At 40.3% G+C, this 17453-nt stretch overlaps 1 protein-coding gene across 2 annotated transcripts in view; it reads right to left on the bottom strand.

Moving 5' to 3' along the window:
• KLHDC1 (kelch domain containing 1) overlaps positions 1-17453 on the bottom strand; it is a 66145-nt gene that overhangs the window by 47785 nt on the left and 907 nt on the right. For both annotated transcript variants that reach the window (XM_003831743.4, XM_063596195.1), the window contains exons 2-4: positions 2207-2277; positions 1611-1728; positions 1056-1174 (exon numbers count right to left, since the gene is read on the bottom strand). In XM_003831743.4, coding sequence (XP_003831791.1) covers positions 1056-1174; positions 1611-1728; positions 2207-2277 — 308 coding nt within the window. The remainder of the gene's footprint in view (positions 1-1055; positions 1175-1610; positions 1729-2206; positions 2278-17453) is intronic.

Genomic DNA, 17453 nt, shown 5'->3' with positions numbered 1-17453 from the left:
ACAGGAGATCGAGATTATCCTGGCTAACACAGTGAAACCCTGTCTCTAATAAAAATACAAAAAAAAATTAGCCAGCGTGGTGGCATGCCCCTGTAGTCCCAGCTACTCGGGAGGCTGAGGCAAGAGAATTGCTTGAACCTGGGAGGTGGAGGTTGCAGTGAGCCGAGATTGCGCCACTGCGCTCCAGCCTAGGCGACAGAGCGAGACTCTGTCACAAAAATAAATGAATAAATAAACAAACAAATAAATAAATAAATAAAATAAAAACACAAAAATTAGCCGGGCATGGTGGCAGGCACCTGTAATCCCAGCTACTCAGGAGGCTGAGGCCAGAGAATCGCTTGAACCCGGGAGGCAGAGGTTGCAGTGAGCAGAGATCGTGCCATTGCACTCCAGCCTGAGCAACAGAGTGAGACTCCATTTCCAAAAAAACAAAAAACAAACAAACAAAATTAGGAAAGAAATAAAAGGGGAGAAAAACTCATTTCAGAAATGAAGACAATGTTACAAATAGCAAAGAGACAGTTATCACAGAAAATACAGTAAAGGACATAAAGAATAAAAATGTGAAAAACCACAAAAAATAGTTAAAAAGAATTAGCAAGAAATGATAAGCAGGGAGTGAGGAGCTAAAATGTTCATAACTAAAGTTCCCCTTCTTCCCAAAAATGGAACAGAAGGATTAAAAACATAACTCACAAAAACTGGCGTTGAAGGAATGGGAAGGAGAGAGGGATGAAGAGGCTACCATCTAGTTTTATTGATGCTCAGAGTAGGGGAATGATAGATATTGTTCAGAGAAAAAGAATGAGTAATATATGAAAGTATAAATATAAGCACTGGATTTACTCAAGGTCCTACCCAGTGCAGTAAGACAACAAAAAGTTTAAAGATTAGAAAGGAAGAAATAAAACGGGCATTGTCAGATATTGATTATTTAGAAAATCAATTGCAATCCTGAAAAAAACTCATACCTTTAAGCATTCTGTATTTTAGCCAAAGCTATTATCTTTGCTTAGGTAGACATAATGCATTAAGTGCAACTGCTGCATTACCTGTCTTTATATACCCAGCAGGAAAGTTTATCACGTGGTGTAGGTGGTTGTCCTTCAAAGTTGGTGATTTTTTCCCAAATGTAGGTTTCATCTCTTGTTCGTAAATTAACAAAATAAAGCTTTAAAAGACGAGAACACTATTAGCAGACAGGGCATTTAAAAATTAAATCTATATCAGAGGGAATGTGATCCAAGAATTAATACTATTATTTTCTTTTTAATAGGTAAGCTTGTTACCTATTAAAATTTAAAAATTGGAGAATAAAAATGAGACTGTTTTAGGAGTAAAAATGATATATAAAACATATTAAAATGAGTCGCATCCTGCTTTTATCCTATGAATATCAATTAAATATGCAGTTAATTCTGAAGCAGAAAGACATAGAAGAAGAGAAGAGCAGGACTGCTGCATTTTCAATCCAGCTTTAAAATATTTAATTACAAGTTTAAGGTTTTCTATATATATCTTCTTTTTAAAATATTTGTAACTTGTGAGATGAAATGATGCATTAAATATTACATTTTGCTGCACTCTTGAATTAAAGAAATTATTACTCGATTGCTGTATCCTTTGTCATCATATCCTCCAAAAATGTACAGCTTTCCATTAATGCAAGCACCACAGCTTCCTGACATGGAGGCTGGGAGTTCTCCTTCCATGAGGTGCATTCTCCTGCAGCAAGAATAACATGGAATCCCATAACTTTCCAGAAAGGCAAATTAAAATTATCTTTAAACTCCATGAGTACTTTTGTCAGTGAAAACTGTCACTGTCAATTACAGTTACAATGTAATGGTGGCCAATAATGTAAAAACTCTAAGAAGATCCAGGGTAAAACTTTTTCAATCTGCTAGGAAAAAAAAAAAATCACAAAAATTTCACACGTCACTAGAACTGGAAATTTGCAGAATAAAACAAAATCTTCAGAGACAGCACTGGTCTTGAGAGAAATACTAAAAGACAAAAAGTGGAGCAGGGAAGACAGTAGGGGAATGAAAGAGTCAGAAAATAAAAGCATTGAAAGGAAAGGAAAGGGAGACTTCAGAAATGTTGCAGTATGTTCAAAGTATGGTCTCAAATTCCCTAGAGTCTACAGAAACATTTATAATAGATATTAAGATCAGACAGTATGCAATTTAAAATTACTTACCACAACCCGCTATCAATATCATAGGTCCAAATTTCATCATTAGGCAAATATACTTCATTGTCTTCAATAGACTAAAAATACAGAATACATAAAATTATGTTTATCAGTTACATAGCAAACAGTTACACAGCTTCTCAGGATGAGAAAAATTGCTAGTAAAATACTATAAAACACAAAAGAAGGCTCAAGGATCTTTTTCAATATAAAATAAAATATATCAAAAGAAAAGGAAAGAAGATTTTCTAAGAGAAAGTGGGAAAACAATAAAGGATCAAAATAAAACATAGCGAGTATATAAGTCTCAAGAAAATAATTAGGGCAATTAAACCTTTAAAAGGGGCTTTATGTAAAAGAAAATAGCAAAACAATAAGATTTAGAGCAGAATATTAAAGATTATAAAGCCAGGAAGAAAAAGATCATCAAAAAATAAAAAAAAGGGCAATACATTTTGGGTGACAGGAAGTATTAATGGAGGAAATTTTTTAAAGATACAATTAAATATCTTATTAAGATATCTCAGGAACTTTAATTCACTGAACATATTTTTTGAGTGCCTACTATATGCAAGGCATAGTATTAGTTGTTCATTAAATCTAGAATATAAGGATCACAATACATTTAACTAGTCAAAATGAGAACTCAGAACTTGGATAATCTCTAAAGAAGCTGATCACAAATAGAATAGCACATTCTGACATTCTTGATGAAAAGATAAATAAGACTTGTATAACAATCTTACTTATTTTGAGCTTAAACAAACTTAGGAGTTAAAATAAATTTTTACATAAATCTGCCATAGTTCTCAGAATCTATATAATAATTCAAAAATAACCAGCTGGGCGCAGTGGCTCAGCCAGCATTTTGTAATCCCAGCACGGTATAATCCCAGCACTTTGGGAGGCTGAGGCAGGTGGATGACCTGAGGTTAGGAGTTTGACACCAGCCTGGCCAACATAGTGAAACTCCACCTCTACTAAAAATACAAAAAAAACTAGCCAGGCATGGTGGCGTATGCCTGTAATCCCAGCTACTCAGGAGGCTGAGGCAGGAGAATCGCTTGAACCTAGGAGACAGAGGTTGCAGTGAGCTGAAATCGTGCCACTGCACTCCAGCCTGGGCAAAAGAGTAAGAATTTGTCTCAAAAAAAAAAAAGCTAGAGTTTTAAAATAGCACTTTAAGAATTTCTAAAACTATATAATACATAAGTTATTAACATGCTAAGAAGATTTAGCTGTTTCTCATTGTATGTTCTTTAAATTTAAAAAGAGGCCGGGTGTAGTGGCTCATTCCTGTAATCCCAGCACTTTGGGAGGCCAAGGCAGGAGGATTGCTTGAATCCAGGAATTCAAGACCAGCCTGGGCATCATAGCCAGATCTTGTCTCTAAAAAAAAAACACCAAAAAATTAGTTAGGCCTGGTGGCACATGCCTGTAGTCCTAGCTACTCAGGAGGCTGAGGCGGGAGGATCACTGGAGCTCAGGAGTTCGAGGCTGTAGTGAGCTATGATAGTACCACTGCACTCCAGCCTGGGCAACAGAGGCAGACCCTGCTTCTTAAAAAAAAAAAAAAAAAAGGGGCCAGGTGTAGTGGCTCACGCCTGTAATCCCAGCACTTTGGGAGGCAGAGGCAGGTGGATCACGAGATCAAGAGATCAAAACCATCCTGGCCCACATGATGAAACCCCGTCTCTACTAAAAATACAAAAATTAGCTGGGCGTGGTGGTGCATGCCTGCAATCCCAGCAACTCAGAAGGCTGAGGCAGGAGAATCGCTTGAACCCCGGAGGTGGAGGCTGCAGTGAGCTGAGATTGTGCCACTGCACTCCAGCCTAGGCAACAAATGGAGACTCTGTCTCCAAAAAAAAAAAAAAAAAAAAAAAAAAAAAGAATATCTTGTCTACCATGTCTCTCTCTCTCTCACAAACACACACACACACACACACATAAAAATAGAAAAGCGTTGTATTAGTTCCAAGGAAATTAAACTTACACTCATGTCTGAGTCTTTTCAATAGATGGTGCAAAAGAAAAAAACTAGATTCCTATCTTTCACCATACACAAAAATCACATCAAAATGGATTAAAGACTTAAATCTAAGACTTCAAACTATAAAACAACTACAAGAAAACATGGGGAAACTCACCAGGACATTGGTCTGGGCAAAAATTTCTTGAATGATATCCCACAGGCACAGGCCACCAAAGCAATAATGGACAAATGGGATCATATCAAGTTTAAATGCTTCTGCACAGTGAAGGGAACAATCAACAAAATGAAATGACAACCTACAGAATGGGAGAAAATATTTGCAAACTCCCCATCTGACAAGGGATTAATAACCAGAATATATAAGGAGCTCAAACGACTCTACAGGAAAAAAATCTAACAATCTAATTTAAAAATGGGCAAAATACTTGTATACACATTTCTCCAAAGAAGACATAAGAATGGCAAACAGGCATAGGAAAAGGTGCTCAGCATCACTGATCATCAAATAAGTGCAAATCAAAACTACAATGAGATATCATCTCACTTCAGTTAAAACGGCTTTTATCCAAAAGAAAGGCAGTAACTAATGCTGGCAAGGAAGTGAAGAAAAGGGAACTCTCATACACTGTTGGTGGGAATGTAAATTAGTACAACTACTATGGAGAACAGTTTGGAGGTTTCTTTAAAAACTAAAAATAGAGCTACCATATGATCCAGCACCCCCACTGCTAGGTATATATGCGAAAGAAAGGAAATCAGTGTATCGCAGAGATATCTGCACTCCCATGTTTGTTGCAGCACTGTTCACAATACCCAAAATTTCGAAGCAACTTGTGTCCATCAACACATGAATGGATAAAGAAAATGTGGTACTCATACACAATGGAGTACCATTCAGCCATAAAAAAGAATGAGATCCTGTTATTTGCAATAACATGGATGGAACTAGAGGTCATTAGCTAAATGAAGTAAGCCAGACACAGAAAGACAAACATCACATGTTCTTACATGAGATCTAAAAATCAAAACAATTGACCTCATGGAGACAGAAAGCAGAAGGATGGTTACCAGAAGCTGGTAAGGTTAGTGGGAGGGTGGGAGTGGGTGGGTAGGGATGGCTAATGGGTACCAAAAAATAGTTAGAAAGAATAAGACCTAGTATTTGATCGCACAATAGGGTGACTATAGTCAATAATAATTGTACATTTCAAAATAAAAGAATATAATTGGATTGTCTGTAACACAAAGGATAAATACTTGAGGGAACAGATACCCCATTTTATATGATGTGACTATTATGCATTGCATGCCTGTATCAAAATATCTCATGCATCCCATAAATATATACACCTACTATGTACCCACAAAAATTAAAATTAAAAAAATTTTTCAATCAGTGAAAAAACATAAACTTACACTCATGTCTGACTGAGGAATCCATATTAAATGGCTAAGTAAACAAATAATTATAAGAAGGGGAGCTACTGTATGAGTCTAAGGTTTAATGGCATTAGGTTCCAGTAGCCTCATGTGTACTCCTTTACAAAAGAAATATTATAGGCTGGGCACGGTGGCTCACACCTATAATCCTAGCACTTTGGGAGGCTGAGGCGAACAGATCACAAGGTCAGGAGTTCGAGAGCAGCCTGGCCAATATGGTGAAACCCTGTCTCTACTAAAAATACAAAAAAATTAGCCAGGTGTGGTGGCGGGCGCCTATAGTCTTAGCTATTCAGGAGGCTGAGACAGAAGAATTGCTTGAACCTAGGAGGCGGAGGTTGCAGTAACCTGAGATCATGCCACTGTACTCCAGCCTGGGTGACAGAGCAAGACTCCATCTCAAAAAAAAAAAAAAAAAGAAAGAAAGAAATATTATGAAAGTGAATTGTCATTACTCTGTTTAAGTCCTTTCAATGGCTCCCTATTGCTTTTAGCATAGTCTAAAATGTTTATGATTCTATATTATATGGTAGCTGCTATCCCTCGAAACTTCAAGTTGCCTTTCACACACAGTACGCTTTCAGTACTTAAACATCTCCTAGTTCCTTGCTATGATAGGACCATTCATCTATTCTCTTTTCTCTCTTATAGTACTCTTTCAGAGTTTGCCTAACTCCTCCTTTTTTGGGAATCAGCTTAAATGTACTTCTCTAACCTATTCTCTAAAATAGTTTAAAGTATTAAGGTCCCCTATTAGAGGCCCTCATAGTCCTGTACTTTCCCTTTGAAGTTCTTTGTATCACACCCACCCTCACCACCACCAATACTGCTAAACTGTAAGCTTCATGAGTACAGGGATCTTGTCTATCTTGTTATGCTCCCAGAGCCTACTACAGTGCCTCACACATAAAAGACAAATAAAATATTTATTGATTGAGTGAGCCACTGCGCCCAGCCCAAGTTTTCCTTCTCTACTGGATTATTCCTATTAATATACAAACATGCCTCATCTCACCTTTCAAAAAAAAGAATTCTCCCTTGACTCCTTCTCTTCCTGTTTCTAGGAATGGTTAGAATATGTTTGACAAGGCCAGGCACAGTGGCTCATGCTTGTAATCCCAGCACTTTGGGAGGCCGAGGTGGGCAGATCACCTGAGGTCAGGAGTTCAAGGCCAGCCCAGCCAACATGGTGAAACTCTGGCCTCTACTAAAAATACAAAAAATTTGCTGGGCATGGTGGCGGGTGCCTGTAATCCCAGCTACTCAGGAGGCTGAGGCACGAGGATTGCTTGAGCCTGGGAGGCAGAGGTTGCAGTGAGCCCAGATTGCCCCACTTTACTCCAGCCTGGGCGACAAAGCGAGCCTCTGTCTCAAAAAAAAAAAAAAAAAAAAACAGAAAAGGAAAAAAAATAAAAAGACAAGCTATAAATTGAAGACATATTCAACTCACACAATTTTGTATTTTAAAACTTGTATAAATTAGTTAAAAAAAGCAAATAATCCAACAGAACAATGAGCAAAAGACATGAGCCAGCATTTTTACAAAAGACACAAATAGTCCATAAAGTTAGACGCTCAATTTTATCAGTAACCAAGGGAAATGAAAACAAAAACCACAATGAACTATCATGTCACACTCACTGGAATGGCAAAAACATAAGGCCAGATGGTACCAAATGTGTTGCCAAGGATATGGGGCAAGGAAATGGCTGGTGGGAGTGTAAATTGATACAAATATTTTGGTAACAGTCTGACATTTCCAAATAATTTTGGAGATGTGCATATCAAGTGATCCAACATTTCATTCATTGGTAGATTCCCTAGGGAATGTACATGCCCTTGTGAATATACAATAGGAAGCATGTTATAAGAATGCTTACAATAGCAAAAAATTAGAAACATTCAAATATTCACCAATAATGGAATGGATAAATTGCAGTAAACTCATAGAGTAGAATGTTATACAGGATATACATCAAATGAATGGATCTAGAGATGATGATTTTCAAATTATTTAACAACTGGGCAGCATAGGCATTGACCAATCAGAATAGATGCCAAACAACAACAGGTACAGCCATACAAGCACACACCAGTTGACTATAAGCAATATATGAATCTGAAAACTAAAAGAATTCATGAAAGAGGCTGGGCTCACACCTGTAATCCCAGCACTTTGGGAGGCTGAGGTGGGTGGATCACCTAAGGTGAGGAGTCCAAGATCAGCCTGGCCAACATGGTGAAACCCCGTTTCTACTACAAATACAAAAATTAGCTGGGTGTGGTGGCGGGCACCTGTAATCCCAGCTACTTGGGAGGCTGAGGCAGGAGGATCACTTGAACCCGGGAGGCGGAGGTTGCAGTGAGCTAAGATCATGCCACTGCAATCCAGCCTAGGCAACAGGAGCGAAACTCTGTCTCAAAAAAAAAAAAATTCATGAAAGAAAACATATGCTATGATTCCAAACCAAATAATATATTGTTTAGAGATGTATGTGAAGTAAAATTATAGAGAAAAGAAATTTAAGATAGTGGTAACCTGTATGAGTGGGGGTAGTGGGAGCAATGTAATCAATGCAGGATAAAAGGAAGCTTTTATCCTGCATAATAAACAATAAAGGTATTGTTTATTTCTTAATCTGGAAAGTAAACAGTTGTTTACATTTAAATAATACTTATTTTATACATTCTATTGTATATATATTTCAAATTCAAAAATTAAGTAAATAAAATTTTAAGAAACGAATATTAAGTAGCTCACAGAATCATCAGGGAGGCTGGAGAACCAGCCTCTGGTCGATGCAAGGAAGAGTGAGGTGTGAAACCATGCCAAGAGAGCAGGTCTGTGGTCACTGGTGCACACCACACTGCTGCCTTTTATGCAAGGAAACTTGATCTTCCTAAACTGTATTGCAGGCTAAGAATCTTCTAGAGGTCGTGGTTTTTTATATCTTTATTCCGAAGTCCAAATCTAGCACAGATTCATCTAACCAATGGAGTCCTAGCCACTTGCCTGCAACCTAGCTGCAAGTAAGGCAGGAAAAGTTAGTACCTGACTTTCAGGTACTTTTATTGGGCACCTACTATGAGCTGTAACCAGTTCTAGACATTGAGGATACAACAGAGAACAAGTTAGATATCTTATATTTTATGAGGATAAGTAGGAGACAACTAGAATAAATACCCTGACAATATTCACTCACTAGGGGAACACCACAAATAGAGAAAGGTGGTTTATATTCTGGTCATTTAAAAAGAATGATAAATGTCTTCCATATAACATAGATGACCAATGTGATCATTTATGAATATATAAAGTAGAACTATTAGGTTAAAGAGAAAACACATCTTACATTTTTGATACACATTGCTAAATTTCTCCTCAAAAAGGTTACACAAACTTGTACTCTTATTACCAGTGTACTAGTAATTCATTTCTCCACACTCTTTGCCAGAATTCTTTCTCATCTTTGCAAATTGGAGAAGAAAAACCTCATTGTAATTTTTACCTGGGTTTCTTTTGTTTGTATATTTGTATTTATTTTGTAAATTGCACTTATCCATTGCTCATTTTTCAATGGGGATGTTATCTTTTTTTTTTTTGAGACAGAATTTCGCTCTTGTTGCCCAGGCTGGAATGCAATGGCGTGATCTCGGCTCACTGCAACCTCCGCCTCCCAGGTTCAAGCGATTATCCTGCCTCAGCCTCCCGAGTAGCTGGGATTACAGGCATGTGCCACCATGCCCAGTTACTTTTGTATTTTTAGTAGAGACGAGGTTTCTCCATGTTGGTGAGGCTGGTCTCCCACTCCCGACCTCAGGTGATCTGCCCGCCTCAGCCTCCCAAAGTGCTGGGATTACAGGCGTGAGCCACCACGCCAGGCTAATTTTTGTATTTTTAGTAGAGATGGGGTTTCATCATATTGGTCAGGCTGGTCTTGAACTCCAGACCTCAGGTGATCTGCCTGCCTAGGCCTCTCAAAGTGCTGGGATTATAGGCATGAGCCACCACACCCGACCCTGGTTACAAATATTTTCTCCTTTGCCATTTGCCTCCTTGTTTTCTGGTGTTTAAAAATCAGTTTTTGGTATTTTTTTGTTTTTGTTTTTTTGATACGGAGTTTCACTCTTGTTGCCCAGGCTAGAGTGCAATGGCGCAATCTCGGCTCACCACAACCTCCACCCCCCGGGTTCAAGCAATTCTCCTGCCTCAGCCTCCTGAGTAGCTGGGATTACAGGCATGCACCACCACGACCAGCTATTTTTCTATTTTTAGTAGAGATGGGGTTTCACCATGTTGGTCAGGCTTGTCTCGAACTCCCAGTGTCAGTTGATCCATCCACCTTGGCCTCCCAAAGTGCTAGGATTACAGGCGTAAGCCGCTGTGCCTGGCCAAAAATCAGTTTTTTAAAAGTCTGATCTGCCAATTTTTTCCATTATAGTTTTTTCCTCAAGATTTTAGAAGTCATATATTCTCTTCCAGTATTATATAGCTTAATTTTTCTGTATTTAAGCCTTCAATCCTAAGGCACCAAGAATATTTTCCTCTAGCTATCCTAGGATCATTTATTGCATAAGTGATCATTTTCCCAGATTTGAAATGCTACCTTTTAAATACAAAATAGTCTTATTTTTTTTCCTTATATGCTTGGCTGTTTTTGTAGTTTTTTTCCTTTTTCTTTTTTTTTTTGAGATGGAGTCTCACTCTGTCGCCCAGGCTGGAATGCAATGGCGCCATCTTGGCTCATGCAACCTCTGCCTCCCAAGTTCTAGCAATTCTCCTGCCTCGGCCTCCTGAGTAGCTGGGATTACAGGCATGTGCCACCACGCCTGGCTAATGTTTTTGTATTTTCAGTAGAGACGGGGTTTCACCATGTTGGCCAGGCTGGTCTTGAACTCCTGACCTCAGGTGATCCGCCTGCCTTGGCCTCCCAAAGTGCTGGGATTACAGGCGTGAGCCACTGTGCCCGGCTGTTTCCGTAATTCCTTTCGCATTTCATTGTACTATCTCTACTTGCATCAAGTCAACTAATTATTATGGTATTGTGACATGTTTTAATATCTGACACGGTAAGCCTTCCAACCTTCATTCTTTTCAAACATTTTCTAAATTGATCCTTCTTCCCTTTAAATCCATATCCATAGCAGAAATATGTAGTTAAGCATATGTATACAGATATTTGTTTCTTTTAAGTGACAGGGTCTCTGTCACCCAGGCTGGAGTGCGATGGCACAATCATAGCTCACTGCATCCTTGAACACATGGGCTCAAGTGATCCTCCCACCTCAGTCTCCCAAGTAGCTAGGACCATAGAAGCACACTACCATGCCCAACTAATTATTTTCTTTTCAGCAGAGACAAGGGTCTTGCTATGTTGCTCAGGCTGGTCTCAAACTCCTGGACTCAAGCAATCCTCCTGCCTTGGCCTCCAAAAGTGCCAGGGTTACAGGCCTGAGCCACCACACCCAGCCTGTGAAGATACTTTGGGAGGCCGAGGCAGGTGGATCAATTGAGGTCAGGAGTTCGAGACCAGCCTGACCAACATGGTGAAACCCTGTCTCTACTAAAAATACAATAATTACCTGGGCATGGTGGGAAGCACCTGTAGTCCCAGCTACTTGGGAGGCTGAGGCAGGAGAATTGGTTGAACCTGGGAGGTGGAGGTTGCAGTGAGCCGAGATCGCGCCACTGCACTCCAGCCTGGGCAAGAGCGAGACTCCATCTAAAAAAAAAAAAAAAAAAAGGTTCACAGCAAAACATATTATCAATTGTATTACAGAAATAATACTGTTCAAATGATTAGGGCCATAATAGGAAAACCATACTACCTGCAAACATGCCAAGATACCGAGTTTTTCCCCTAAATTTGGAAAAGCTATTCACAACTTTTAATGTTCCTTGCAGTAGCACCAAAGTCTGTGTGAATTTCTGTAATGTGGAAAGGATGTAGAACTAAGAGGAAAATCATATTCTGACACCAATTAGAATCGACCATTTACTTTTTTGATATTATCACTCTTACCTCTGGGGGTGGCTATTTTTAGATACTAATATAATGGCCTTCAGAATATGTTTGACAATGGAGAAATTAGTAATTTAGACAGATATCGGTGAGCTTTAGAACATATGTTTGTCCATTTTAATACATTGTTTGTATCAATGAAGAGGAAAATTGTGACTGGAATATATAATCTAGAACTATCTGATCATTATACTTAACTACTGAGTACTGGAATACCACCAGATCCCAGGGCCTTTTAACTATCTTGTTTAGAACGATCGGAATAAGATAATTGTTAGAAGAATTCTACTTTTTCTCCGGATATGCCATGTCCTTTTTTTTTTTTTTAAAGCCTATACTACCCATATGGCTTCTTTTTTGCCTCCTAGTCTCCCTTTCCTTCCACTTATGCCTTAGACACTTCTTGACTGCTGATAATCCCTGGAATTTAAAAAAGTGGTAGACTCAGGATCTACATCTGTGTTGTATTTTCCAGAGTGGTTCTTACAGCATCTCTACTGACTGAATTAATAAACAGGAGAAAAAGAAGTATTTCAATTCAATAACTGCCACCTGAAGAACTGTGATTTTTTTTTTTTTTTTTTTTTTTTGAGACAGTCTTGCTCTATCACCCAGACTGGAGTGCAGTGGCACGATCTCGGTTCACTGCAACCTCCGCCTTCTGGGATCAAGCGATTCTCCTGCCTCAGCCTCCAGATTAGCTGGGATTACAGGCACGTGCCACCACGCCTGGCTATTTTTTTGTATTTTCAATAGAGACGGGGTTTCGCCGAGTTAGCCAGGAATGGGTCTCGATCTCCTGACCTCGTGATCCACCCGCTTCGGCCTCCACAGTGCTGGGATTACAGGCGTGAGCCACCACGCTCGTCAAGAAGTATGATCTTATCAATTACACAATTTTCAAGAATAAAACGAGATGCAAAAAATTCAGACATTTAGGCCAGGCACAGTGGCTCACACCTGAAATCCCAGCACTTTGGGAGGCCGAGGTGGGCTGACTGCCTAAGGTCAGGAGTTTGAGACCAGCCTGGCCAACATGGCAAAACTCCGTCTCTACTAAAAATACAAAAACTAGCTGGGCGTGGTGGCATGTGCCTGTAATCCCAGCTTCTTGGGAGGCTGAGGCAGGAGAATCGCTTGAACCCAGGAGGCAGAGGTTGCAGTGAGCCGAGATGGTGCCACTGCACTCCAGCCTGGGCAACAGAGAGATACTCTGTCTCAAAAAACAAAACAAAACAAAACAAAAAACAAAGGCCGAGCGCGGTGGCTCAGGCCTGTAATCCCAGCACTTTGGGAGGCTGAGGTGGGCGGATCACGAGGTCAAGAGTTTGAGACCAGCCTGGCCAACATGGTGAAACCCCGCCTGTACTAAGAATACAAAAAGTAGTTGGGCGTGGTGCTGTGTGCCTATAATCCCAGCTACTAGGGAGGTTGAGGCAGGAGAATCTTTTGAACCTAGGAGGCGGAGGTTACAGTGAGCCGAGATTGTGCCACTGCACTCCAGCCTGGGCGACAGAGCAAGACTCCGTCTCAGGGGGAAAATATTTTCATTTATGGGCTCAAAAGAAATCTATACAGATATATTACAGATTGCTGTTTTAAATGAATTTTTCACTTAACTTTTACAACATCAAGAATAGAGCAGATGAAGTCTGACACCTCTACAAGTGGCAGAACTCAAAACAATCAAAATTTATTTCTTGTGCATATAGCCACCTTTATATCTAGACTCTTTGCATCAAGAATAAACGGTGGAAATATCAGACACTCATAAAGCACAATCGCCTAATTTAGTTTATCACTAAAAAGTTGCCTTTGGAAATCCTATACACGTCTGTTGGTATCTGCTGCCCCTGAGGTGAAATGTCCATTAAAGTTACTTACTCTAACCGACTCCTTTTCCTTATTTATAAAATAGGGATATTACCTACTTTACAGGAATATAGTAAGAATATATAAGATTAGGGATGTGACAGTAACTAGCACATGCCAGATGTAGTAAGCACTCAAAAGTTAGTTCTAATTTTCCCCCACTGGTACTGAACCAAATTAAAAATAAACACACAAAACAACAACAAAAACCAACTTGAATCTGAGAATTATTTAACACACACAGTATAGGCATACCTCATTTTATTGTGCTTTGCTTTACTGTGCTTGACAGATATTGCATTTTTTAAATAAATTGAAGGTTTGTGGCAACCCTGCATTGAGCAAGTCCATTGGCATCATTTTTCCAACAGCAAGTGATGCTCACTTCGTGTCTGTGTCACATTTTGGTAATTCTCACAGTATTTCAAACTTTTGCATTATTATTATTATATCTGTTATGGTGATCTGTGATCAATGATCTTTGATATATTACTGTAATTGTTTTGGGGCACCATAAACTGTGCCCGTATAGGATGGCGAACTTAACTGATAAATGTGTGTGTTCAGACTATTCCACTGACCAACCATTCCCCCCTCTCTCTCCCTCTCCTTGGGCCTCCTTATTCCCTCAGATACAACAATATTGAAAGTAGGCCTTGCCAGGCGCGGTGGCTCACGCCTGTAATCCCAGCACTCTGGGAGGCCGAGGCGGGCGGATCACGAGGTCAGGAGATCTAGACCATCCTGGCTAACATGGTGAAACCCCATCTCTATTAAAATTCAAAAAAATTAGCTGGGTGTGGTGGCACACGCCTGTAGTCCCAGCTTCTCGGGAGGCTGAAGCAGGAGAATGGTGTGAACCCAGGAGGCAGAGCTTGCAGTGAGCCAAGATTGTGCCACTGCACTCCAGCCTCGGCGATGGAGCGAGACTCCGTCTTAAAAAAAAAAAAAGAAAGAAAGTAGGCCAGTTAGTAACCCTACAATGGACTCTAAGTGTTCAAGTGAAGGAAGAGTGGACTGTCCCTCACTTTAAATCAAAAGCTAGAAACAATTAAGCTTAGTGAAAAAGGCAGGTCAAAAGCTAATACAGGCCAAAAGCTAGGCCCTCTTGTGCCAGTTAGCCAAGTTGTAAATCCAAACGGAAAGTTCTTAAAGGAAATCAAGAGTGCTATTCTAATGAAAAATGAGTAATATGAAAGCAAAACAGCCTTATTCCTGACATGGAGGAAGTTTTAGTGGTCTGGATACAAGATCATACAGCCACAACATTCCCTTAGGCCTGAGCCTAACTCAGAAGAGGGTCTTAACTCTCTTCAATTCCATGAAGGCTGAGAGAATTGAGAAACTGCAGAAGTTTGAAGCTAACATGAGTTTAAAGGAAGGAAGCTGTTCTTCATTACATAAAAGTGCAAGGTAAGGCCAGGCACGGTGACTCACACCTGTAATCCCAGCACTTTGGGAGGCCAAAGTGGGCAGATCTTCTGAGGTCAGTTTGAGATCGGCCTGGCCAATATGGTGAAAATACAAAAGTTACTAAATTACTACTAAAAATACAAAAATTAGCCAGGTGTAGTGTCACGCACCTGTAATCCCAGCTACTCAGGAGGCTGAGGCATGAGAATTGCTTGAGCTCAGAAGGCGGAGGTTGCAGTGAGCTGAGACTTTTCCACTGCACCACAGCCTGGGCGACTCTGTCTCAAAAAAAAAAAAAAAAAAAGTGCAAGGTGAAGCAGCATGTGTTCATGTAGAACCTGCAGCAAGTTATCCAGAAGATCTGGCTAAGATACCTGATGAAGGTGGCTACACTAAACAATAGATTTTTTTTTTTCTGAGACAGAGTCTCACTCTGTCGCCCAGGCTGGAGGGCAGTGGTGCAATCTCGGCTCACTGCAAGCTCCGCCTCCTGGGTTCTCGCCATTCTCCTGCCTCAGCCTCCCGAGTAGCTGAGACTATAGGCGCCTGCCACCACGCCTGGCTAATTTTTTTTGTATTTTTAGTAGAGACGGGGTTTCACCATGTTAGCCAGGATGGTCTTGATCTCCTGACTTTGTGATCCACCTGCCTCGGCCTCCCAAAGTCCTGGGATTACAGGCGTGAGCCAACGTGCCCGGCCAACAATAGATTTTTAATGTGGATGAAACAGCTTTATATTGGAAGAGGATGCCATCTAGGACTTTCATAGCTAGAGAGAAGTCAATGTCCAATTTCAAAGGACCAGCTAATTCTCTTGTTAGTGGCTAATGTAGTAGCTGTCTTTAAGTTGAAGCCAATGTTCATTTATCATTCTGAAAATCCTAGGGCCCTTAAGAATTATGCTAAATCTACACTGCCTGTGCTCTAACAACGGAACAAGAAAGCCTGGATGACAGCATGTCTCTTTGACAGCATGGCTTACTGAGTAGTTTAAGTGTATTGTTGAGAACTGCTGCTCAGAAAATATCACTCACTGCTCATTGACAACACACCTAGTCACCCAAGAGTTCTGATGGGAGATCTACAAGATTTATCTTTTCATGCCTGCTACACAATATCCATTCTGTTGCCCATGGATCAAGGAATCATTTTGACTTTCAAGTCTTATTATTTAAGAAAATACATTTCATGGCTGGGCACGGTGGCTCACGCCTGTAAAAAATACAAAAATTAGCCAGGCATGGTGGTGCACACCTGTAATTCCAGTTACTCAGGAGGCTGAGGCAGGAGAATCGCTTGAACCTGGGAGGCAGAGGTTGCAGGAGAGATTGTCTCAAAAAACACACACACACACACACATCAAAACTGCATTGCATGTTACAGAGAAATATTTTGTGAAAGGAAGGCTCAATGTGGCAAACTTCATTGTCTTAAGAAACTGCCACAGCCACTCCAACCTTCAGCAACAACCACCCTAATCAGTCAGTAGCCATCTACATGGAGGAAGACCCTCCATGAGCAAAAAGAATACAACTCACTGAAGGCTCAGATAATCCTTAGCATTTTTTAGCAATAATTTTGAAATTACGTATGTACAGTTTTTTGTTTTTTTGTTTTGAGACGGAGTCTCGCTCTGTCGCCCAGGCTGGAATGCAATGGCGCAATCTTGGCTTACTGCAACCTCCGCCTCCCGGGTCCAAGTGATTCTCCTGCCTCAGCCTCCCGAGTAGCTGGGATTACAAGCATCCGCCACCATGTCCGGCTAATTTTTGTGTTTTTAGTAGAGACGGGGTTTCACCATGTTGGCCAGGCTGGTCTCGGACTCCTGACTTCAGGTAATCCACCCGCCTCAGCCTCCCAAAGTGCTGGGATTACGGGTGTGAGCCACCGCGCCCAGCCAGGTATGTACATTTTTTTTTTACACATAATACTATTGCATGCTTAACACACTACAGTGTAAACATGACTTTTATATGCACTGAGATACCAAAAAAATTCGTATGACCTCGCTTTATTGCAGTGGTCTGGAACAGAACCCGCAATACTTCGAGGTATGCCTGTATGTTGGTCATTTCAATATGATTCAGTCACGTTACAGGTCTGTCACATAATGGTAGGGAGACAGAAGATGTAGGTTCTACTATCAGTAGAACTTCCAGATGGCTTAAGAAAAAAAATCTGTAAACTAAGAGGGTTGGCATATAGTATTCCTGTTTTCCAGCTTTACCATTCTTGCTTCTATAATTCTGTGATTATGGACACACAACACACACATACGCTCAAACCTCCATTGTAGTAAGAATTTTAAAGCATAATATTTCTTAGCATATTATTGCTAACATGCGTCTATTTTGAGACTAGAAAAAATAGTCATTAGTAAAGAAACGCCACTAAAAATAGCTTAGAAATATTTAAAATGCAAGCCGGGCACAGTGGCTAATGCCTGTAATCCCAGCATTTTGGGAAGCCAAGGCGGGCGGATCACCTGAGGTCGCGAGTTCAAGACCAG

This window comes from Pan paniscus, chromosome 15, assembly GCF_029289425.2.
Source record: "Pan paniscus chromosome 15, NHGRI_mPanPan1-v2.0_pri, whole genome shotgun sequence".
In the NCBI taxonomy this organism is placed as follows: Eukaryota; Metazoa; Chordata; class Mammalia; order Primates; family Hominidae; genus Pan; species Pan paniscus.
Note: the sequence above shows the minus strand (reverse complement) of the source record. Positions and strands in the feature narration are given on the sequence as shown.